At 66.1% G+C, this 24,116-nt stretch overlaps 1 protein-coding gene across 5 annotated transcripts in view; it reads right to left on the bottom strand.

Moving 5' to 3' along the window:
- Nucleotides 1–385: 385 nt before the first annotated feature.
- AHDC1 (AT-hook DNA binding motif containing 1) overlaps nt 386–24,116 on the bottom strand; it is a 54,675-nt gene continuing 30,944 nt past the window's right edge. For 4 of the 5 annotated variants that reach the window (XM_074894409.1, XM_074894406.1, XM_074894410.1 and 1 more), the window contains 5 exons: nt 10,360–10,522; nt 9,233–9,273; nt 3,727–8,811; nt 2,966–3,615; nt 386–1,780 (listed from right to left, as the gene is read on the bottom strand). In XM_074894409.1, the coding sequence (XP_074750510.1) occupies nt 3,770–8,734 (4,965 nt within the window). In that variant the 5' untranslated portion in view covers nt 8,735–8,811; nt 9,233–9,273; nt 10,360–10,522 and the 3' untranslated portion in view covers nt 386–1,780; nt 2,966–3,615; nt 3,727–3,769. Of the gene's footprint in view, nt 1,781–2,965; nt 3,616–3,726; nt 8,812–9,232; nt 9,274–9,383; nt 9,459–10,359; nt 10,523–24,116 lie in introns of those variants that run through there. The other variant, XM_074894408.1, reaches the window with a different exon arrangement.

Raw genomic sequence — 24,116 nt, 5'->3', positions numbered from 1 at the left:
CCATCACCGTGAAGCTGCCTGCAGCCCCGTGCCCCCCCCCCCCCGCCATGGGTGCCAGGGAGGGGTGGGCACCCATCCTACCCCACGAAGAAACCCCCCCCCCCAGCAATAACTCGTGCCACCGGCCACCCTGGCAATGTCCCCCGGGACCCCCGCTGGCACCGCATCCCGGGGGGAGCAGCAGCGGGACCCCCCCCGTGCCACACCGCACCCCCATTTGCACCAAAATTCCGCTTTCTCACTGCAATTCCCACCATAGGCCGGATCCTGGCAGCCCCCCCAAATCCAGGGGGGGGTGTCAGCCTCCCTCCAGCCCCTGCCCCCCTCCCCGGCACAGCCAGGCCGTGCCACCCCCAAAGAGAAGCAAGAAAGCAGCGGGCATCGCTCAATATATAGGTTTCTTTTTAATATAAAAAAAGTGCCTATTAAAAATTCCTTCCTAAATAACACAAAAAGACCAGTCGAGGGGAAGAGCGGGGGGGCCGGGGGGGCCGGGCGCGGGGGGGGTCGCCGGGAGGGGCCGCTCCGGCCAGGGCAGCACAAGCACTGTGCAGGTCAGCTGGGGAGGGGCAGCACAGGAGGGGTGGGGAAGGGGGGGGCTATTTTGTCCAGGTGGGGGGTTATTTTCCCTTTTTTTTTTTTTTTTGCAATTTGCCTTTTTTTTTTTTTTTCATTTCAGGGTGTTTTTTTCTTCTTTTTTTTTTTTTTTTTTTTTTTGCACAATCCACAAAGCTGTACAGAAGTTGCCAAACCCTGGGAGGGGGGGACACACAGGGGACTGGGGGGGAAGGAGAGGAGCCCAAAGCCCCCCCCTGGCACCCACGCACGCACCCACACCCTGAGCTCATCACCGCCGCCACACCGGGGGGCCACGGGAAAGCCGGTGGCCCCCCCTTTGCCCCAGCCCGCGCCCCGGCCCCCGCCCGTTTCCCCCTCCCCACCAAGAGGGTGTGTGATTGATTTATCTTCCTTTTTTGTTTTTGTTGTTTTTTTTTCTTTTTTTTAATTTTTTTTTTTTAAACTCCTTTTTTTATACAAATTTGGATCTTTGGGTGTGTACTGCCAAAAAAAACCCGCCTCGTTCTTCTTAATAATAATAAAAATAAAACTCAAATCATCGTCATCGTCATTAAAAAAAGGCAACGGAAACCCAAGGAACCCATGCGGAAGTTGCACACCACAAAACCACAGCAGATGTACAGAATGCAATATACAAGACACGATTTATAATAAAACATTATATACAATAAATAGGTTATTGTTACTTTTTTTTTTCTTTTCTTTTTTTTTTTGTCGATCGATCTGTAAATAAATTTTTCTCAGTGCATACTGGTGGGTTTTTGCTCTCCTCTCCTGCATATTCACCTCTCGGTCGCTTTAGGTCTCTGTTCTCCATCACTTTTTGATTCTCCCTCCGGTGCGTGGCTCTCTTTTCTTTTCTTTTTTTTTTTTTTGTGAATTTTCAGCTTTTTAAAATTTTTTTTTTCCTTAAACATTTTTTTTTTTTTTTTACTTCTTTTCTTCAAAAGTATTTACAATTGCTGGTTTTGTGCAGAAAATGAAAATTAATAAAATAAAAAATAAAAATTAAAGAGTCCCTCTGCTTCTGGCCGGGAGGAGAGAGAACGCGGCGCCGGCGCCACGGCCGAGGCGGGGGCCGGCGGGCGAAGCGGGGGGTGACGGGGCCGGGGTACCCCGCCGGCGGTGGCCCCCTCCTCTCCTCTCTGCTCCGGGACGGGTGGGGGGCGCGGGGCCGAGGGTGCTGTGGCTGGCGGGCAGGCTGGGGGGGAGAGGCGAGAGAGGGGTGAGTGTCCCCCCGCCGCGGCCCCTCGCCCCGGCTGGGGGTGCCGGGAGTCAGGTTGGGGCTCAGCACCGCGCAGGGGCACCCACTCGGTGTGGCTTGTGGCAACCAGGTGGCAGGGAGCCCTCCCTGCCCCAGCTCCCGTGGTGGGGGGACAGAGCTGCGCCCCAGCGTCCGGGGTCCTGCTCACCCTCCATCCAGCACCCACATACTCAGGGATTTGGGGTCCTGCTCACCCCCTATTCGGCACCCACGCACCCCGGGGTCTGGCACCCACGTACCCAGGGGTCTGGCACCCATGTACCCAGGAGTTTTGGGGTCCTGGTCACCCCCCATCTGGCACCCACATACCCAGAGATTTGGGGCCCTGCTCACCCCCCATTCAGCACACATGCACCCGGGGATCTGGCAACCATGTACCCAGGAGTTTGGGGTCCTGCCCACCCATTTGGCACCCACATACCCAGGGGTCTGGCACCCACATACCCACAGGTCCGGGATCCTGCTCACCCCCCATCTACCACCCACATACCCAGGGGTTTGGGATCCTGCTCAGCCCCCATCTGGCACCCACATACCCACAGGTCCAGGGTCCTGCTCACCCCCCATCTCGCACCCACGTACCCTGGAGTTTGGGGTCCTGCTCACCCCCCATCCAGCACCCACATATCCAGGGATTTGGGGTCCTGCTCACCCCCCATCTAGCACCCACACACCCAGGGGTCTGGCAACCATGCACCCAGAGGTTTGGGGTCCTGCCCACCCATCCGGCACCCATGCACCCAAGAGTTTGGCACCCACATACCCAGGGGTCTGGGGCACCCCACACTCCCCCAGCTCTGGCACACTTGAGGTCCAGCACCCAGCACCCCACCACCCTGGGCTCTGGCACCCTGCACCCCAGGCTCCAGCCACCCACAGACCCTGGGGCAGACGGGGTCCCCAGTTTATTGCTTGGCCGTGGGGCAACACCCGGGGCAAGTGATTGCAGCCCAAAAGTGGGTGCGGGCACCCAGTGGGTGAACCTCACTGGCTGCATTTGAGTTAGAAACCCCACCAGAACGCGTGGAGCACCCAGTGTACCCCTGCTGCACCCTCCCCAGCCCCACAGCACCCTCCCAGGGGACGGGCATCGGGCAGCGAGGGGGCTTGGGTGGCACTTACCGGGTGACGGTGGCGTCTCCGAGCCAGAGCCTGGTGGGGGTCAGCTCTCCCAAACACCCCTCAGCATCCATCCGGCAAGAAAAACACCCCCGGCAAGTGAGCGGATGGGGAGGGAAAAGAAAAAAAAAAAAAAAAAATCCCCAAATAGACCCCCCCTTGGGGGCGGCCGAGGGGGCTGCCCTCGCCCCCCGGCCAGGCTGCGGGCAGGGGGCACCCAGCCGCTGACCCCCAGGCCCCACGGCCGCCTCCTGCCCAGCCTGCCTGCCCTCCCTGCCTGCGCCCCTGCCCCTGGGCTCGGCGGGGGCCGGCGTCCGTCTGTCCGTCCATCCGTCCGTCCGTCTGTCCGATTGTCCTGCTGCGGGGTGGGAGGTGGGGGCGGCAGTCCGGAAAGCAGAGCCAGGCGGTCGGCAGGCGGAGCGGGTTTGAGTGCGGAGGGGGGAAAAAACGGGGGTTTTCGCTCTTCGTCCATTATTATTTTTTTTTTCCTTTTGTTCCACTTATTTTTTAACTTTTTTTCCTTTTTTTTCCTTTTTTTTCCTTTTTTTTTCTTTTTTTTTTTTTTTTTTTTAGAAAACAAACAAACGGTTCCAATCCCAGTTAAATACAGAACTTGAAAAGTGTTCCAGAAAAAAGTGCTGGCTAAATTACCTCTGAAAGAGAAACACAACACGGAGGGGGAGGACACGATGAGAAGGGCCCGGGGGTGCCCCGTCTCCCCCCGCCACCCCCCGACCCTCGCCCCGAGGGGCTCCCCCACCTACCCTGTAACAAAACCTCGTTGTCCGGTTGGCACGTCAGCAGACACTACAATGAGGTGACCGTAAAAGTGTCCTCGGGGTGTTGTTGCTCTACCATGGGTCCCAAAAACCCGCTCTTCTGGGTGGGGGCCATGACGGGGTGCCCTTGGGGTGCAAAACTGGGGTACCTGTAGTTGTCCTGCAGCTGCAGCATTGAGTCTCTCGGTACGGGGGAGATGTTCAAGTCATTGATCAAGGGACAAGCATAGGGTCCTCGGTGGTGAGCCCGGGACATCTCCAAGGGCTCCTTCTCGCCCTTGGAGGGGTGGGTGCCGCTCGGGCTGCTCAAGTGGGGGTTCAGACACTGGGGGTCCGTCCTGCCCATGAAGTCTACCAGCATCCCGGCCCCCGCTTTGCCATCGTACGAGGGGCTACGGGTGCTGGCGTTGGGGGAATACCAGTACGGGGGGTTTTTGCAACTGGGGGAGTCGTAGTGCGGTTGAGGCATGGGGAGATCGCGGCAAGCCAGGTGGGGGGCGTGCGGCAGGGCCCCCCCCTGCATGCTGTGTTTGAGCGAGTCGCAGGCGGGCAGCTTACGGATGTCACCCGCCCGTAGGTCCTCCTTGAAGGCCAAGGTTGGGGAGCAGTTGGGCGAGAAGGCTTTCTGCAAGCCGGCCTCGAAGACAGTCTGCTGGCCGGGGGCTGCCAGCTGGTGTGGGAGGGCAGGGAAGTGCTTGCTCTCCAAATCCGGCTGCCCCAAACCGGGGGAGTCACTCTGAAAACCCTGGACGAAGGTCCCGTCCGAGGGGGTGGAGGGGTTCATGGAGTAGGGGCCGGCATAGTCGCAGGGGTCCCGCTCGCCCACCCCGAAGCCCCGGGACTGGGAGGGCAGGGGGGACATGCTGCTGTCCCCGCTGTAGTAGTCCAAGCCCAGGTCCGTGCTCTCCTGGAAGAGGGGGTTGACCGCCTGCGACTTGGTGGGGAACTTGGCCTTGCCCGTCCCCCTCTCCTTCTTGGAGGCACAAGCCCCCCGGGACCCCCGGGGCTGCCGGGGTCCCGTGCTCCTCTTGGAGGGGTACACGGAGGAGGAGGAGGAAGAGGAGGAGAAGTTCAGGTGGGAGGTGTCGAACATGTCCACCTTCTTCCGCCGGCCCCGACCGGGCTTGGAGTTGCTCTGGAAGAGGACGCTCTGGTTCCAGTTGTAGCCTGGGGCGGAGGACGCCTCGTTCCAGTCCATCATCAGCTTCTCCAGGCTGGAGAGACTGGACTGGCCCTCGCTGGAGGAGGCCTCGCTGTTGGCACGCCGGTAGCCGGCCGGCTGGTTGAACTGGGTGCTGTCGGAGGAGGATTCGGAGAAGGTCTCCGAGACCGTCTGCTGCTTGGCTTTCTGCGGGGTGTAGTTGGAGATGTCCAGGATAACGTTGGGCTCGTTGAGGTGGCACTCAAAGCCCGGGTTGTAGAGTTGGCTGAAGGCCTCCGAGCTCCAGTCCAACCCACCGTAGCCTTGCCGGAAAGCCCACGGCGCAGCGCTGGGGAACTGCCGGCAATTTTCGGGCGAGGGCTGGAAGGAGGCCGAACCCTTGGGCACCATGTAACCGCCGGGCGAGACGGTGCTGGCCCGGCTGTCGCAGCGCAACGGGGTGTGCGCGGCGCTGGAGAACTGCCCCCCTTGCTCGGCGCTGTTGAAGAAGGCGGCTTTGCCCAGTGGCAGGCTGGGACCGGCCGTCTGCGGCGCGTAACCGGCGCTGTGGGCGCTGCTGGGGGAGGACGGGAGGCTGCTGCCGCTGCCGTAGGCGAAGCTGCAGTCCTTGCTGTTGGGGCAGTCCTGGGCCGACGGGTACTGCTTCCCCGGTGGGAAGACGCTGGCGGGTGCCACGCTCTGCCCAGCGCCGTAGCTGCCGTACGGGGAGTAGCCAGGGGTGCCGCTGGCCGCCGGGTGAGCTGTGGGTGACCGGGAGACGGCTGAGGGCGGTGCCAGCTTGGGAAAAGCCTCGGCCCCCCGACACTCCGATGACCCTTGGGCAACCCCATAGCCGGCGGCGGCGGCGGCGGCGGCGCGTCCGGGCGGGAAGGCTGGTCGGCCCTGCATCGCTGCGTGGAAGGCGGCCTCGGCGCCGGGGGTTGCCGCTGCCACCTTGCCACCCCGGGCTGGGTAAGCGGCCAGGCCCCGCTGGCCCGGCAAGGTGGCCGGAGGGGCCGTGTAGGCGGCCGCTGACTTGCGGGACTCGGAGCGGGAGGCCGAGAGGGCGAAGTCCAGCAGGTCGGAGGAATCATCCGAGTCCAGCAAGGAGCGGAAATAGCCGGTGAAGAGGCTGTGCCTCTCCGGGCCGGCCTCCGTCTGCGAGGACGGTGCGCTCCCGGCGTAGAAGCCGGCCCGGCCGGAGGAGCCCGACTCCAGCCCAGCGGCGTGGAAGGGTCTCGCCTCGGCCCCTTGGTAGCCACCATTGCGGCCGGCCTGGCCACCGGGGTGACCATGGTGGGGGGCCCAGGGGCTGCCCTTCTCCCCCCCGGCCCACTCAGCGGGGCCGTCGCCAAAGCTCTGCCCGGGGTTGGGCTCGGGGAAGAGTGCCCCGTTCTTGCGGGCCCGTCGTTTGCGCTTGGGTTTGCCCACGGGGTCGGGCTCCGGCCGGCCCCGCTTGCGCGGGTGCACGGTGTCGGCGTGGAGGGCGGCGGGGGTTTTCTTCTTCTTCCCGATGCCCTCGAAGAAATCGCTGAAGGAGCAACGGGCCGCACGGGCGGCGTGGCCCCCCCCGCGCCCGCCGAAGCCCCCCGCTTTGCCGCCGCGTCGGCGGAAGCCCTGGACACGGTGCAAGAAGTGGGAGATGCTCTGGGTGTCGGGGGCTTGGTGGATGGACTCGGGCTCGCTGGGGGTCCAGCACCGGGGTGGCGAGCAGCGACCTGAGCACTGGCTCTGCCGGTTGAGGAAGGCCAGCTTGGCCAGCACGTCTGAGTAGTCAGCCTTGCTGTCGTTGGTGTCAGCGATGTAGGAGGGCTGGGGTGAGGCCAGCTTCTGCTTCCTCCTCCTCCTCTTCTTCACCTCCGGGGCAGGCTCCTTGGGCTTGGCTTGGCCCAGCAGCAGGTTCTTGGGAGGCCTGCCCCGCTTGCGCTTCAGAATGATGGGCATCTCGCCGGGGGGGAAGACCACCACCACGTTGCGCCCGTTGTTCTTCATCTTGAGCAGCGGCGTGGGCTCCATGGAGCTGCTGGCCGCCAGCTCCTTGCCCTCCAGGTTCAGGTTGCTGCTGAGCGATGACACCTTGTAGGTGGTCTTGTTCCTCCTCCCCAGGGACACGGGGATCTTGGCCATCTTCACCACCATCTTCCTCACCCCCCGGCACTTACTCTTCTTCCCCGTCGTGGGGGCCTTGGGCACCTCGTCGGGGTCCAAGGTGGTGGGAGGGGGTGGCGGGGGGGCCAGCAGTGGGGCGCCGGGCTCCTCGGGCCCGGGGGGCACCTCGGCGGGCAGGGCGAGGGGGGACAAGACACGGCTCTCAGGGGTGATATCCGCCCGGCGCCCTCGCCCTGCCCTCCTCCGGCGGCACAGCATCTTTGGCTTGTCTGTCCGGCGCAGGGCGTACTTGCGGTGGTCCTCGCCGCACCGCCCGGCCCCCCGGCCCCCACAGGGACCCCGCTTCACTACCCCACCCAGAGGACACCCCCCCAGCCGGGGTTGCAGCCCGTGGGGCCGCAGCGGGTCCCCGGCGCCCGGCTGCGCCTCTAGCAGCTCCGACACGGGCCCCAGCGGCTGCGGCTCCAGCAGCGAGGGCTCGGCGGGCAGCAGCGGGGCCCGCGTGTCCAGCAGCGGCGGCTCCAGGGCCCCCGGCAGCGGCTCCAGCGTCTGCAGCCCCAGCGGCTCCGCCAGCGGCTCCAGCGACTGCAGCTCCAGCGACTCGGACAGGGGCTCCAGCGACTGCAGCTCCAGCGACTCAGAGAGCGGCTCCAGCGACTGCAAGCCCAACGGCTCCAGGTTTTGCAGCTCCAGAGATTCCGGCAGCGGCTCCAGGCTTTGCGAATCGAGCAGCTGGGGTTGCGACTCGAGGGACTGGGAATCCAGCAGCCGGGACTGGGAGTCCAGCTCTTGGGCTGGCAGCAACTGGGGCTGCGGCTCCATCGCCTGGGACTCCAGCAGCTGCGTCCCCGGGCACGCCAGGGAGGCCAGTTCGTTCAGGATGTCCGCCTCAGCCAGGTCGGAGTAATCGCTGGCATCGGGCTGCGAGCAACCGGCTTCCTCTGCCGGTGCTTTGGAGGCTCCCCCCACGCTCCCGCTGTGGCCGGGGGGCTGCGGGGCGCTCCCCCCACCGCCATCAGCTTCTCCATCGCGAGCCGGGGGCCGGGGATGCCGCGGCGGCTCGGTTTTGCAGAGCACCCCCCGTTCCTCAGGGCTGCGGATGCTGTTGGCCAGGGAGGGCGAGGAGAAGAAGCTGTATTGGAGGTCACGGTCGGCGGGCAGGAGGCGGTTGTCCTCGTGGCCACCGCCGCTGCTGCCGCGGAGGCTGCCACAGTCCAGGTGCACCCCGCTGCTCTTGAGGTCCTCGGAGAGGCGGTTGAGATCCTTCATGATGTCGATGAGCTGCACCACGGGGTGGAGGTTGATGTGCCCGTTGCCGCACTTGCTGCGGAGCAAGGCGAGGATGCTGTCGACGTTGCAGCGGCCCGAGGCCAGCGTCGCGTTGGGGAAGGTTTTAGGCGCCCGATCGCGGGCGGCTGCCTCCTCCGCGCTGCCCCCCAGGATCTGGGGCTCGCCGGCACAGCCCAGCAAGTCCTCCGCCGCCTTGGTGCCCCCGTGCACGCTCTGGCACCGGTCAGCCGGGTCGCCGTGCAGCAGCGAGCCTGCCTGGTGCTCCCGGCCGAGCGCGGGGCACGAGCCTTCAGGGAAGCTCAGCACGCTGCAGGATAAGGCCTTTTCTGCCGGGCAGGCCGGGGGCCGCTGCGCCGGGTGCCCCGGTGGGTAGAACTTGGGCTCTCGGACGTAGTCAGGCGAGCCACGCACAACGCTGGTCGTTACCACTGGGCCCGGGGGCTTCACGCGCATCCTGACCTCCTCCTCCCCCGCGTGCCGCTTGGCCGAGCAGTTGCTGACATGGGGGTCGGGGAAGGTGAGACCGGGACCTGCGTGGGGCAGAGAGGGGCACAGTGAGGCTCCGAGGGCACCACCGGCCGAAAGCAGCCGGTGGTGCCTTGCTCCATCCCCGCCGCCCTCGGAGAGCAGGGGTCCCCGCGTTCGTCCCCTGGCTTGTCCCTGCCCTGTCACAGGCAAGGACCCGGCTGGCACCGCAGGAACCTGCCCCCGCCACCCCTTTGCCCACCGCAGCAGTGGGGAAATGGGGTCTGGCCCCCCTCCTCTGCTCGGGGGGGGGGGGGGGGGGGGCTGGACCCCCTCCCCACGGCAGGACCATCCATGCCAGCCCCTGCTGGCACATCCAAGGGGAAGCGGGGTGGCTGCGGCCGTGGGGGTCCGGGCTGCCCCATCCCCGCCGTGGGGCAGGTCTGGGGGGTCCGGGGACATTGCGGGGCCAGGGCTGGGACTTACCCTCGGCTTTGCTGCTGCTCCTGCTATTGCACTTGAGCTCTCTGCAAAGGAAGGGGTGCGGAGGGTTAGCCCCGAGCGGGGGGGGGACAACCTGGGTGCCCACCGCGCCCCCACGGCTTCTCCGCAGCACCAGTCCCTACAAGGGACATACCGGGGGCCGATCCTCCCGAGCTCCCACAGCCGAGGGGGCAGCGCCTGCCCATCACCCTGGCGTCGGGGCTGCGAGCGGGGCGGGGACGGGGAAAGGGGGGGGAGGCTGCCTCCGATCTGGGGGACAGAGGGGACAGATTTACCCCCTCCCCCCCCCCCCTTCCCCAACCACCACCACTAACCCCTCCACGGGGCCGGGGGGCGGGGGGCGGTGGGGATTTGGGGGGGGCCCCGGGGGGGAGGTTGGGGGGGGGGGGCCCTACGGTCGCGTTGCCACTAGGTGTCCCCGGCGAGCCGCGCTCCCGCCGCCCCGACCCGGCCCCCGCCGCCCCCCCGCCCCGGCCCGGCCGCCGGACACACCGGGGGAGGCGGGGATTGGGGGGGGGGTGATGTATGTGCTTTGCCCGCGGAGGTGGCTCAGCATGTTCCCCCCCTCCCCGCTTCCCCCCCCCCCCCCCCCCCCCCCTCCGTGGACACCCCACGCACAGCTGCTGCCCCCACCCGAGGTGACACCGCCTGGTGCCAGCAGCCCCCGGGGACCACCCGCGTCGCGCCTGCCTCAGTTTCCCCTCGCTGGCAATGGGGGCACAAGCGAGGTCTCCCGGGAGGGGGGGGGGGCGGGGGGGTGTTGCACAGGCACCCACGGGTGGGTAGGGGTGCCCAGCACCGGGCAAGGGGCCCACGCACCCACCGCACAGCCCACCCTGCACCCCGCGGGGGGGGGGGGGGGGGCTGTAGGCACCCCTCTTTGCCCACTCCCCCCCCAGCCAACCTTTTTGCAAAGCTGCAGAGCCCCCCACCCACCCCCCACCATCCCCAGGGATGCTTTGCACACCCCCCCCCCCCCCCCACTCCCGCCAAGGCAGGGATGGGCAGAGCAGATTTGTTGTCACCCCACTCCCCCTCCCCGCCCCTCCACCCCCCCCCCGGTGCAGCCCCCGCTCCCCGTTCCCGGGGCGAGGGCCCCCCCGGGGTACCTGGGCCGCGGGTGTTTGCAGTGCAGGTTCACTTTGAAGCTCCTGCCGTCGCCGTCGCTGCCGGGCTGGCGGGGGCCGGAGCCCTGGGCACAGGGGAACCACTCGGCTGGCGGGCTGGCACCGTTCTCCAGTGCGACGGGCTGGCAGGCGACCGAGCTCCCATCTGCTCCAGGAAGAAGCACAGAGACCCCCCCCCCAGCTGCGTCAGCCCCCAGGGACCCCTCCCCAAGGAGCAACCCCCTGCCCTGGGGTTGGGTGTGGGTGCCCGCAGGGCTGTGCCACCCCCTTCGAAGCCCACGGGGACACGCGCTGTCCCCTCCGCCCCACAGGATGGGGCCCACCACAGGATGCCCGGGGCACAGGGTGGCATTTTGGGGTGGGACACCCCTTTCCTCCCCCTCCGAGGCAGGATATCTCCCCGCCAGGCTGCGGGCACACGTGTGCATCGCCAACGCGTGCGCGTGTCCGTGTCGCACACGCGTGTGCACGCAGGGGCCTTTGCTCCTTTGCGTGACACCGGTGTGCTGGGGCACCCAAGGCAGCTGCCCAGCCAGCACAGGGGTGCACGGTGGAGCCCCCCAACCCATCGCAGTCCCCCCTGTGCCAGCGTGTCTGCCTGTTCGCCCCCCCCCGCCAGAGCCAGAGCCGCGTGTGAATCCCTGCCTGTTGGCTCCCTCCCCCAGCACACACCCGCAGACACACACACACACACTAACGCAGCCGCTCGGCATGATCCAGGCTCTTCCCGGTGTCTGGATTAGCGTGACAACTTATCAACAAGGCAGGGAAAGAGAATTCAAACCTGTCAGTCCATCCGCATCCCCCCTCCCGCCGCCCCGCTCGCTCCCCGTCTCCCCGCCAGCCTTTGGGCGCAGCGTTGGCACGGAGGAGATGCGGGCACCTCTCCGGCAAACGCGCGCGCGGTGTAGAGTTACGCCAAGGGCAATGTGGAGCAGGAAAATATGTGCTAGAAAGACCGGTCTAGTCTCTGATGAAGCTGCTAATGTGCCCGGAGAGCTGTTGGAGGGGAGGCAAGGCAGGAAGGAAGCAAACGGGAGGTTTTCCAGAACAGCCGCTGGGAGCTGGTCCCTGCCGCACACGCTGCGCACGGCTCGACGGGGAGGACCGGGGCGTCGCGGGGCGCGGTTCTCCCCCCCCTCCCCAGTCTCTGCGCCGGTGTCCCCCCGCAGCTCACGGAGCTGTGGATGGCTCGGTAAATCCTGCGGGATGCTCGTGGGGTCCCCAGTGGGGTGCATGGCGCCCAGCGGTGCGTGCCCATGGGTGCTGGAGGCGCTGGGCACATCCCCCCTGCCCATCCAAACTGCTCATACCCCACCTTGGCCGGTGTCAGACCCCCCCCTCGTCCCCAGCAGGGCCACGTCTCCAGTGACAAAGCGGGGGGACACTCCTCACGCCATACCAGCACCCCGGCCGAACCATCACCACCCAGCTGCCCCCCACAGCAGGGACCACCTGCACCCCCCCACACACCATACCACGGACACGGGCAGCACCCCCCACCCTCACACCACCCCCCAGCCACGGCGTGGGGCGCAGGCCAGCAGCCCAGGCGGTGGGGAGGGGGCGGCGGGGGGGACGCGGGTGCGCCGGGATGCTCGCCGCGCCGCCGCGCTCACTTTCACCTCCCTGCTCAGCCCCAGGCAGCCGCCACATGTTTCGCATTAGGGCTCTCCGGACTTCGCCATTCCTGGCTCGCTCGCCAGGGGTAGGGCCTTTTTCCTTCTTCTCTTTTTTTTTTTTCTCCCCTTTTTTTTAATTTTTTTTTTTAAATTTTTTTTTTTTTTTTTCCTCCTCGCTGGTTACAAAACACCAGCCGAGACCACACAAGCGAGAAGGGATGGAGGGAACAAAACGAGAAGGAGAGATAGATGGGCGCCGCGGGCGGGGGAGAGGCGGCGAGGCCGGGTGCTGCGGCGGGGCCGGTGGAGGGGGGGGGTGATGGAGGTGGGGGGGGGGGGGGGGAAGCGGGCGAGATTGCAGTCACCTCCGCTTCCCACCTCCTGACCCCGCAGCCCTGCAAAGATAACAGCCCCCGAAGACTGCTGACTCGCCTCGCAGAAATCCAATATCCTCGCCTGGTGAACTAATCGACTACCTGGGCTCGCCACCTCCCCTGCCCGGGCTTAATCCTGCTGCTGCAAAGCTTTAATTAGTTTAACGGTTTCAGGCTTGACGGAGGTTGGCGGCAAGTGGCATGGCCCCCCCCTCCCCTCCTCCCCCCCTCCCCGGACAGGCTTCTGGGGGGGTCCCGCTTGGGTGGCAGGGGTGCTGCGGGGTGGGAGAGGTGGCACTGTGAGGGTGCAGGGGGGCTGCAGACCCCAACCCCCCACCCCCCAAGGTCTCCTGAGGCTGCTGGCGCCCGGCCCCGACCCCCAGCCCTGGCTCGGGGTTGGGGGGGGGTTGGGGGGGGGGGGGGGGGCACTGAAGGGCTCGCTTGGCACCGGCGTGGCGGCAGCTTGCGGCAGAGGGATGGCCTCACAAGCCACGGCCGTGGTTTGGTGCCCGGCTCTGAGGCCACCCAGACGTCAGGGTGGGGCCGGAGATGCCACCGGGAGACAGGCAGGCGGCGGGGACCCAGCCGCCACACAGATGGGGACACGCCGGCCCGACGCCTCCCACCCCGCCAGGGCACCGTGCCGAGCCGCCCGCGGCGGCAGCGCCAGGGACGGGGGGTCCTCCCCATCACCCTGCCGCCTCCCAGGTCCCTGGGCACCGTGGGGTGCTGGGAAGGGTCAGGGTGGCCCTAAATACCCCCACGGGGGTGTGGTGGGTGTCTCTGGACACCCCCATCACCCATGCGCTGTGTGCACAGCTGTCCCTTGCGTGTGCGCAGACACATCTGGGGCACCGCAGAGGTGTCCCCCCACCCCCTTTCCCCTTGCACACACACATGATGTGGCATCACGGGGTGTCCCACTCCTTGTGTCTGCACTTGCACAAGCCTGGGACTGCTGTCCGTGCCTCTCCCTTGCACACTCACACTCACACTCACACGGCCGGGGCATGGTGGAGGTTTTCCTCCCTTGCACACACACATCTGGGGGTACCCCGGAGGTGCAGCTCCCTTACACACACACCCGGGGGGTGCTGTCCCCTCTGTGCCCTGCCCCTCACATGCTCCCGCACCCCCTTTGCTCGCTCACACACACCCGTCCCCCCCCCCCCCCCGCCCTGTGAGTCCCCCCCAGAGCCCGTCCTGCGCCTGCTGACACCAGTGGAAAATCCCCTCCAGTGACAGCTTCCTGGCAGGCGCTTTCCGAGGGTTTCCGTGTTCCCCAGCCAGCCACCTCCTCCTGCAGCCATGCGGGGGGTCGGGCAGGCAGGAGGACCCCCCCCGCCTTCACCCCTGCCACCCCAATCTCTGTGTCCACCCCTCAATTCAGCATCACAGCCCCCACCCCAAAGCACACACGTCCTGCTCCCTCCTCTTCCTCCCCACACCTTGTCACCCTGCCTGCACCCCATGCATCGGGCACCCTCGTGCCACTGCTCTGCCCTCCTCCGGAACAGGGGCACCCTTCAGCACCCGGGGTGCTTTGAGATCCCACCTAGAAACCCTCTCGGGGCACCCACCTGCCTCGGGGACCCACCGCCCTGTGATGCCACCAGCGCACGGGTTGGGAGCAGGGCAAGAGCCGGGGGTCTAGACGGTGGGCACAGATGGGTGCTGGGGCACGGGGTGCTTGCAGGCAGGGGTGCAGGGTGCTTGCAGGCAGCCCTGACCCCTCCTTCGGTTGTCACCCCGCTCCCACCCTGCCTTCTCCGCCAGGCTTGTAATTAGGAGACGGAGCAGATGGCGCCTGGGTTTCATCTTAGGTAACGGGTCCAGCCGAGCTGTTCGGCCACTGGTTCTCTTCACAGGGCCATCAGTTACCAGGGCAGAGGTTTTTTGGGGTCCCCCCCAAGCAGGGAGATGATGGGGGAACACATCCCCCCAACGCGGTGCAGGGATGTGGTGCCGCTGCGGGAGGTGCCGGCGGTACGTGGGACAAACACACCTGGGAGACAGGGCCCCCGGGGAGAGCTGGGCCTGGGAGCCACCCTCCCCCAGCACCCCGGGGTGCCACATCCCCAGGACAGGCTCAGGCAACCCCCCTGGCACCGGGGAGGGGGCTCTGGGACCACTGGGCTATAAGCAGGGTGTGCCTGCAAGCCTCGGCATCCCCCAGACACCCGGTGCTGTGGCAAGGCGGGGCGGGAAACTCATTGCCAAAAGAGCAGGGACCCCGGGGACACCGATGTCCCCACGCTGCTGGGGACGATGCTGGGCGGGGGGACACAGCCCTTCTCTTGGGCCTGGCCCCAGGTGTGCTCCTGTGGCACCCTCCAGGCCTGGTGGTCCCCGAGCTGGTGGGACCCTGGACGGGTTCAGCCCTCAGCGCTGTAACGTGTCACGGTGCCCTCAAGGGGGGGCAGGTCCCTATTCCCACCGGTGCAAGAAACCATCTCCCCTGCAGTGACCATCTCCCTTGCAGGGACCATCTCCCCTGTAGTGACCATCTCCCCCACAAGAAACCATCCGCCTTGCAAGAACCATCTGCCCTGCAGTGACCATCTCCCCTGCAATGACCACCTCCCCTTCAATGACCATCTCCCCTGCAGTGACCATCTCCTCTGCAACGACCATCTCCCCTGCAATGACCATCTCCCCTGCAACGACCATCTCCCCTGCAGGGGCCATCTCCCCTGCAATGGCCATCTCCCCTGCAGGGGCCATCTCCCCTGCAATGACCATCTCCCCTGCAGTGACCATCTCCCCTGCAACGACCATCTCCCCTGCAGTGACCATCTCCCCTGCAATGACCATCTCCCCTGCAATGACCATCTCCTCTGCAATGACCACCTCCCCTGCAATGACCATCTCCTCTGCAATGACCATCTCCCCTGCAGTGACCATCTCCCCTGCAATGACCATCTCCTCTGCAATGACCATCTCCCCTGCAATGACCACCTCCCCTGCAATGACCATCTCCTCTGCAATGACCATCTCCTCTGCAATGGCCATCTCCCCTGCAATGACCATCTCCTCTGCAATGACCATCTCCCCTGCAATGACCATCTCCTCTGCAATGACCATCTCCTCTGCAATGACCACCTCCCCTGCAGTGACCATCTCCCCTGCAGTGACCATCTCCCTTGCAACAAGCATCTTCTGTTCAACGACCATCCCCCCCGCAGTGACCATCTCCTCAGCAGGAGCCAACCATCCTGCAAGGATCATCTTCCCCTGCAAGACCCACCTCCCCTACAACAACCATCTCCCCTGCAATGCCCATTATCCCCCGCAACCATCTCCCCCTGCAAGAAAACACTTCCCCATGCAAGGCCCCTCTCCCCCTCCACCACAGCCCTGGGTGCCCATGGGTGCGGGGGCCACACTCCCCTCCACGCCCAGGTGCCCCCAGCCCCAGCAGCATCATCCAGCGCGGACTCAGCCTCTTTCCCACCCCAATCCCTTGGCCCCAGAGGGACCTTGACACCCCTCCCTGGCTGGGGGGGCGCAGGAGGCTGCGGTGGGGCGGGGGGGGGGCTGGGGGAGGTGGGGCGGTGAAACCGCTCGACAGATGGACTGCAGAGACGGTGGCACCTCGGCCGGCTGGAGCCCAGAGCCGCAGTTCAGAGCTAGCAGGGAAATGGGCTAAATTTAGCTGCTTTCCTCGGTGCCAGCTTTGTTCCCCCGCCCCGTCGAGCCGGCGCGGGAGGCGAGCAGCCGGCCTGGCCCCCTCCTCTGCCCCCTCCCTGCTGGGGGGGAGACACACACAGACCCCCCAGCACCCATCCCTCGGGGTGCCAGCTCGGGGTGCCAAGGGCTCCTCGGGGTGCCGGCTAGTTTTGCCCGCACGCCACCGTGCGATGGCTGTTCCCAGTGGTATCGTGGGGTGCTTCGCCCCAGCGTGGTGAGCATGCCCTGGGGGCCCCCCCTAACCCCCCCGGCAGGCCTGAGGCTGCGCAGACGGCCGCAGCCCCCCCTCTCCGGGCTCCCTGTTATAGCCACAGCATGAGTCACAGCTCCGGTGTGTCCCTGCCCAGTGCCGGCCACGCCGGGTCATGTAACACCCGTGGCCACCCTGGTGTGGAGAGAGGGGGCCCGTCCCCTTCCCACAGCCCAGGGTGGCTCCGCAGCCCCCCGACACCCTGCTGAGGGCCCCCCGTTGGGGGCACAGAGGCCACGCTCGGTTCCCTCCCCCATCCCCAGCTGGCTGCGAGGCCGCGGTGCGCTGCGGGTTAACGCCGAGCGGGGCCGGGATCCTGCGAGGCCAGTAACATTTGGAAGGCGCCAGATGGACGCGTGCCCATGCCGAAGGCTCGCTCGGCACAGCCGTGCTCCCCCGGCGCTGGAGCTGGGGGGCTGCCCAGGGCGGCAAAGGGGCGCCCGCCGGGATGTGGGGATGCTGACCGTGTGCCCGTCGGGGTCCTGGGCCACCCAGCACCCCCACAAACCCCAACTCCCCCACCACGCCAGGCACCACCGCCCCCCTCGCTCACAGCCCCACCGCAGGGAATGGCAGGGTCCAGGTGCTCACGGCATCGCCGCTGCACCCCTTCGGTGCCGACACCGCGCCGGGGCGGCCAGGTGGGGATCGGGGCGGAAAGGGGGGGGTCCGGGTGGGGGGAGAGCAGCCAGTTGCCTCCCTTGGCCAATTTTAGAAACTGGCTAGACAAGAAAAGCAGAATGGGCCGGGCAGGATTAACGGCCGGGCTGGTGTCAGGGTGGGTTGGTGGTGGTTTTTTTTTTTTCTTTTTTCTTTTTCTTTTTTTTTTTTTTTTTTGTGGGAGGCACACATGAGTTGAGCGGAAACTCCTGGCTGCGGATCCTGTTTCCTGGGAGATGCGGCGCGGTGTAGGGCCGGCTGGGGCCGAGCTGGGGTGTGGGAGCCACTGGGGACGATGCCAGCGCTGGCATGCCGGGGCAGGGGTGTGGGGCAGCCCCCCACTTTGTGGCATCGTTCCCCCTCCCCGCTCCCCTGCACACCGGCAGCCTGGCACCCCACACACAGGTGGGCACGGAGGGGATGGACCCACCAACAGACACGGGCGCGGGCGTGTGTGTGCACGGGGCTGCACGTGTGCAAGGCGATTGTGCACACGCAGGAGTGTGCACAGGTACATGCACCGGGCTGAGGATTGTGCACACGTGGGTGCACCCACGGGGCTGAGGATTGTGCACACGTGGGTGCACCCACACAGACCAGCACGGGTACAGGTACACGCACACCTACACGGGTGCAGGTGCACCCACAGGTACAGAACATTCCCGGACACCGGTGTGCACCCAGGTGGGGGCACACATGGGTGCACACGGGTACACGCACACAGGTACATGCACACGGGTACACACACACAGCTGTGCCAGCACATGGATGTGCACACGCAGGATCCCACCCACTCAGGGCTGCAACACGCCGCCAAGCACCGCCGTGCCCCCGCACCCTCGCACCCCAGGCAGCACCCACGGGTTCCCGCCGTGCAAGGACCCCATAGCCCCCCAGTACACCCAGGCTGGCACTGCGGACCCCCAGCCCACCCCCTGGCAGTGGCAGAAGCCGGAGGCCACTGACAGCTCATGCCGGGGGGACGCTGGGTTTTGCCCCAAGCAGAGCAGGTGACCCCAAACCACAATTCACCCTCCCCCTTCCAGAGGCCGTGGTGGTCCCCAAAAAGCTGGAGGGGCGAGCGCAGGGAAAGCACCCGGGGTCCGGCAGCACTACGCAGCGGGGGCACGGGTATGTGTGGGGAAACTGAGGCAGGGAGCAGGGCGGGCAGTGCCCAGGGTGCAGATGGAAAGAGGGAGCTGCAGCCAACTCCTCCAGAGGACCTGGATGTCCTGCGCCGCCGCAGCCCCCCGCTCCGCTCCCACCCAGCTGCCCTCCCGGCTCCGGTTACAGCCGCGGCTGGGCCAGGCTGCGGCACGGCGCGTCCCGGGGGGCCGAGCTCCCCAGGGCCAGGGGATCAGGGCACCCAGCTCTCCCTGCACCCAGTCACCACCCACCGCATCACTGATCCAGCCACGCATGAGCCTGGGAGTGCACGCACCTATAGATGCGCCTATTTTTTTTCTCCCCCTCTTCGTCGGGGAGCTTTCCATTAAAATTGGAAGAACACAACTTGCCGGCAGAGCCCCGGCGCGGATCGTACACAGCCTGTCACTCACACATCACTTTGTAGATGCCCATAAATTGCTTCATTACCTCTTCTAATTGAGGAGAACGCAGCTGCTGTGGGGCGGTGACAGAGCGCCTTCCCTTTGAAGGATGCCTCGCTCTCCAAAGACGGGTCCGGCAGAGCCGCAGAGCCCCACCAACATCCCAATAATAATAATAATAATAATAGTAATAATAACGATAATAACAGTATCCAAGCAAAATCGCTTGGCAAAGGGCAGCGGGGCTCACGTGCGCTGGAGCCCGCTTGCAGGAGGGGGGTGAGGTGCTTGGCGGGCCCTGCGCCGGTGGGGAAACTGAGGCATGAGGGAGGTTGCACCACGCCTGGGGAGAGGGTGGGGACGCAAACCCCTGTGTCACACCGGGCCCCGGGGTGGGGGGGGACACCATGGTGGGGACAGGGTTTAGGGACAACCCCACGCTCAGGGGATGGAGCATCTCCCCAACCCGCGGCAGAGATTCGGGGGGCAAGGCGGGGGATCCACGGGGCAGGGCGCTGCTGAAATCCCCCCCATGGGGAACTTCCCACCCCGGTCAGGGGGTTACATCCTCGCAGCTTCGCCGGCACGAAGCCAGGGGTGCCTGTCACCCTCCCGCGTCCCTGTCCCCTGTGCCCCGTCCCCGCGTGGGCCCCCCGGCTTTGTCTGGCAGGCAGCGAGCGGCTGCGGCTGGGCTCGGTCCCCTTGCAGGATACTGCAGAAGGATTTACTGTATTGCAGCTTGTGCTGGCTGCAGCCCAGCGCACAATAGATTAGCTGTAGCCCAGGGCAGCACGTTGCGGGGGAAGGAAGGTGGGATTCATTCGGATGCAGATTGCAGGGCATTTGCTGCAGTATACTGCAGGATCCGACCACTCGCCTGGGACCCCCATCAGCCCGCTCCAGCCCTGGCCGAGAGGCTTCGAGGGGTTCATGCGTCCCCTCCCCATCCCCGCACCGTCCCCCCTGCCAAATTTTATGGTGTGGATGTTTGCTCCAGCCGCGGGTGCCCGTGCGGGTTGGGGGGACACCCTGCTTGTCCCCCATCTCCACCGCGGGCGTCTGGAGGGGCTGCGGTCCCCGACGGCGCCCGGGTGCTGCTGGGGACATCAGGGCCCCCCTCGCCGGGTGCGACGGCACAAAGCTGGTGCAGGGAGGAAGCCGGGGACTGCAAGCAGCACTAATTGATCGCGATTAATTCAGCTCCTACCTCCCCGGGTGGCAGGGAGAGATGCTGAGACACAAACCCAGCCCACAGAGCTCCCCAAACAGGCTCCGTTCTCCCCCGCGCCCACCCCTTCCCCCAGCGCAGGCACCCAGGCCTGGGGGACCCACACGCTGCCTGTCTCTGGGGATGTGGGGGGCTCTGGTGGGTGCCCAGCTCCTGCTGCTGCCCCAGAGGTGTTGAGTGCCCATGGGTATGCGGGTTGGGGACGGGTCCTTGGGGTGGGACCCACCTCCCCGTGGTCCTGCTGGCACCTCACACCTCTCTCCTCACCCCTCTGGGATGCACATGGGGGGCACACGGGGGGAGATGATGCTCAGGTGACGGCACGGGGGAGCAGAGTTGCCAGGGGTCACCGACAGCCTCACGGTGACACTGCGGCACCTTTGGCAGTGTCACCAACTGGTGGGTGCAAACCAGGGGACCCCAACAGTGCTGCTGCCATCTCCTCCAGCACCCAGCCTCCACCCCGGTGGGGACGGCAGGCACCAGCAGGCACCCCGTGGGCAGCACTGCCATGGGCACTGCGGGCAGGAGGGTGCTGGCGGGTTTGGGGGGGGGGGGGGGGCCTGGTGGCCGTCTGGATTTTGAGGGGAGTTTGGAGCCTGCGGATTCAGGCACCGTAATCCTACGTGGGATGCAGTTTCCACAGCAACAGCGGGTCAGAGGGCAGCGAGGGGAGCTGGCTCCTCCGCTCGGGATTGCAATTGTGCCGCCGCTGCCGAAAAGCCGCCGGGGCGAGGTGGCGGGGCGAGGTGGCGGGTTGGCCGGCGGGGCCGTGGCGGTGAAGGCAGGCGGCGGTGCGGGGGCCGTGCGGGGCGCGGGGGCGGCCAGGCTGGTGCTGCCGGGGAGGCAGTGAGCAGCTCAGTGTGGCGTTGTCAGCAAAGATGTCACTAATTGTCTGCAGGAGCAGCAAACTCTCGTTAACCCTTGGGCAGCCGGCGGCGGGCATGCTGCCGAGGCCAGGGGCACCCAGGGACCGGCTGCCGAGCACCCTGGGTCAGTCCCACCTCTGCCACCAACCTGCTTGCATGGCCCTGGGCAAGTCACCTCACTGCTTCCACACCCAGCTTCCTCCAGTGTGGCTACTGGGACCCCAATGCGTCCCAGTTGGTGACCACAGCCAGCAGGGTGACCCTGGGCAGCCTCTCTCCTTGTCCCACGGGCTCTGGCTTTGCCCCCACTGCCTGCGGATGCGACAGCACTTGGCCAAGCAGAAACATGGAGGCAAACGCTGGCTGTGCCAGGGCCACTGGGGCAGGGCCACCTCCATCCCCGACCACCTCCATCCCCAGCCACCTCCATCCCTGGCCACTGTCCCCACGGGCACACCCAGCGAGGTGCATGCAGAGGGGGATGCAGCACCCATGCCGTGGCCACCACCCAACCTGTGCCACACTCCGCACCTCGCCACAGCCCCGTCCCCACGGGGAAAGGGTCCGTGGCCCCGCGGTGACACTCGGGGACGAGGCACGAGCACCCACCCTGCCCCAGGACGCTTTTGCCATGGCTGGCAGAGGTGTAAGCGCCAGGGCAAAGGCAGAAATGGCTTTTCCACCTCCCAGCCGGCTCCTCTACCTGGGAGCGCTGCCGGGAAGCGCTGACGTCGGCAGGAGCGGGTGGGGGCGGCGGGGGGAGGCCGGGGCCGGGGCAGCCGGAGCAGGGTCAGCAGAAAGCCTCCGGCTCCACTCGCCCCTGCCAGCCACCCCGCAGACCTTTTGTTCCCATTCAGCACCTTTCCCAGCACCTCCTGGTTCCCACCGCTTCCCAGAGCTCTGCTCCGGGGGGGTCAGGGCAGGGGCCCCCTGCCCAGTACTGTGGGTTTTGGCGAGCAGATGCCTCCTGGGCGAGGCAGGAGGTGCCCAACGTAGCTCACAGGGGACTCATGTGGTGATGGGGACGTGGGCGCATCCTGCCCCAAGGTGGGGTGACTGAGAGAGGTGGCAGCAGCTCTGCATGGGGGATCTGAACCCGAACCCCAAAACCCGACCCCCCTGATAGCGCTGGGATGTGGAGGAGGGTGGGGGTGAGGGGAGGAAGGCAGCATGGCTCCCCATCCCCATGTCCCCAAGCATCACCCAGGTCCCCAACTGCTGCCCCACTGCCCAGCCAGGCCGCTGAGCCCAGGGGAGGGGCCGGATCCTGCACTGGAGAGCGGGTACAAAACCAGTGCTCCCACTGCAGACAGCCACGGGGACTGGGAGGACACAGGGCACAGCCCACTGCCCCCACCCACAGCATCCCAGCAGCAGGGTGGGAACAGCAAAATGCCACCCCCGGGCGAAGGCCACCCCGCAGAGTGACAGCACCGGGGACCTCAGGAGAGCCACGGTGGGTGCAGCTCTCCCGTTCCCCCCCCGCAGCCGCCGCCGGTGCCCGGGGAGGAGCCGGGGCTGGGCAGGTTTGTACAAGGCCAGGGACTCTCCCAGCCTCCAAGGACTTTCGTTTGGGATTTCCTGAGCGGGACGCGGGTTTGAGGATGTCGCAACACTCCCCGATTTGTGCTCCATGAGCTCCTCGGACCCACGCAGGCAGTTGGCCTCGTGGGTGCCTGTGGGTGGGGAGTCCCGTGGCTCTCACCTCCTCCCGTTGCCGAACCCCCCCAGCCAGCACGACGCCAGCGCTCGGCGAGCACCAGCCCTGAGCTGGCTGCTGGGGCCTTGCAGAGCTCCCAGGGTAGCACTGCCAGACCGTGCGGCAGCACCACCCTGCCCAGTATGGCTTATTGGTTATACTGGGGCATCCTGCAGCTGGCACCGGCCCTAAGAATCTCTCCAAATTTCAGCACTGCCTGGGGACCTCCTGTCCCCCAGCGTCCCACCATGCGTCCTCCACCTGGGGTGCAAACACATCCCGGGGTGCAAACACATCCCTGGGTGCAAATTCAGCCCTGGGTGCAAATCCATCACTAGGTGCAAGCTCACCCCTGGGTGCAAACCCACTCCTGGGTGCAAACCCAGCTGCATGGTGCAAACCCACACCCAGGTGTAAAACCACCTTGGGGTGCAAACCCAGCCACAGGGCCCTGCACCCCATTACATCGCCATTCAAAGAAGCCCCAGCACCCCTCTCCTTCCCTGGGTGCCCCAGCCCTGTGCCACCCCGTCCCCCCACGAAATGCCGCAGGTCCGTCCCCCCCCCCCCCCGCTGCCAGCCTCGCCCTCCGGATACAGCAGACAGGTCTCTTCCCCCCAGGCTCCCTTGCTCGGCGTCTGGCTGAGCTAAGCGTATTTAGCGCTTTTAATTGTTCTTAATAAATCAATCCCGCCAGCCCCTTAAATCATTTTTGTGGCTTCCCTCTCAGCCGTCCCCGCGGCCATGCTGGTGTGGAGCCTGCTGTCTGCAGCGCTGCCGGGGGCGGGGGGGGCTGACCAGCATGGGGGGGGGGGGGCCAGGACGCACCCTGCCCACCCCAGCACCCATCTCGCTGCTCCTCACCCGTGGGTGCACCCCAGGGTGGCTGCGAGGCCTCAGCAAGAGGAGCACCCACCTGGGAGCTGGGTGAGGGGGTGCTCTGCCTGCCTGGCGGGTGCCTGTGCCTCTGTTTCCCTCCTTTCATGGGTTGTTTTAGGGATGCGCCGGCTGCTCTCCGTGCTCTGTGGGTTCAGTCACCCCAATATCACTGTGTTTTGGGGGACACCGAGGGAGCGCAAGTCCCTTCTCTTGCCGTGGCCATGGCTCCACACTCCACGCCCCTCGGGGCTGGATGCAGCCCTGTTGGCCCCCTGCCCATGCACCGCCTGCCTCAGTTTCCCCAAAAGGCCCTGACAGGACGAGCGCTGGCGCTGAGGAGGGGCTGGGGAGGGGGGGAACACAGTGCGGGGGGACCCCAGTGGGTCCCTTGCTGAAGCTGAGCCTGTGCCCAGAGGTGGTGACAGTGGATGTCACCCATGTGGCACTTCTGTCCCAAGCCGGCGCATGGTGGTGCCCGGCATCGCCAGCACAGACAGACACGGGTCTCCTCCCCCGAGCCCCCCAGTGCCACCGCGGACCCCAGGGACACACGCCGTCCCCCCCGCCTGTGCCCAGCCATGGGACCCCCCAGCGCTGAGCCACCGAGGGCTCAGGCTGAGGCTGGCCCCACTCGTGTCACCCCAGGTGGGCTCAGCGCAGCTCCCAACCCTCTCTGGGTGACTGTGACACCCAGGCAGCTTCCAGCACCCCTATTTTTGGGGGGGGACACACCACGCACCCACACCCCCACCCCGCAGCATCCCCCTCCATCCCACCACCCAACCCCACACCCCGGCCATCACCCCACCAACCGCTCCAGCCCCGCTGGCATTTTTCGTGGAGGGGATGAACACCCAATACCCAAGACGGCTGCGGGGGGATGTGTCACCGAACAGCCTGTGCTGGCTTTGGGTGAAA

This window comes from Strix uralensis, chromosome 25, assembly GCF_047716275.1.
Source record: "Strix uralensis isolate ZFMK-TIS-50842 chromosome 25, bStrUra1, whole genome shotgun sequence".
Lineage (NCBI taxonomy): Eukaryota > Metazoa > Chordata > Aves > Strigiformes > Strigidae > Strix > Strix uralensis.
This window is presented reverse-complemented; position numbering and strand designations above follow the sequence as displayed.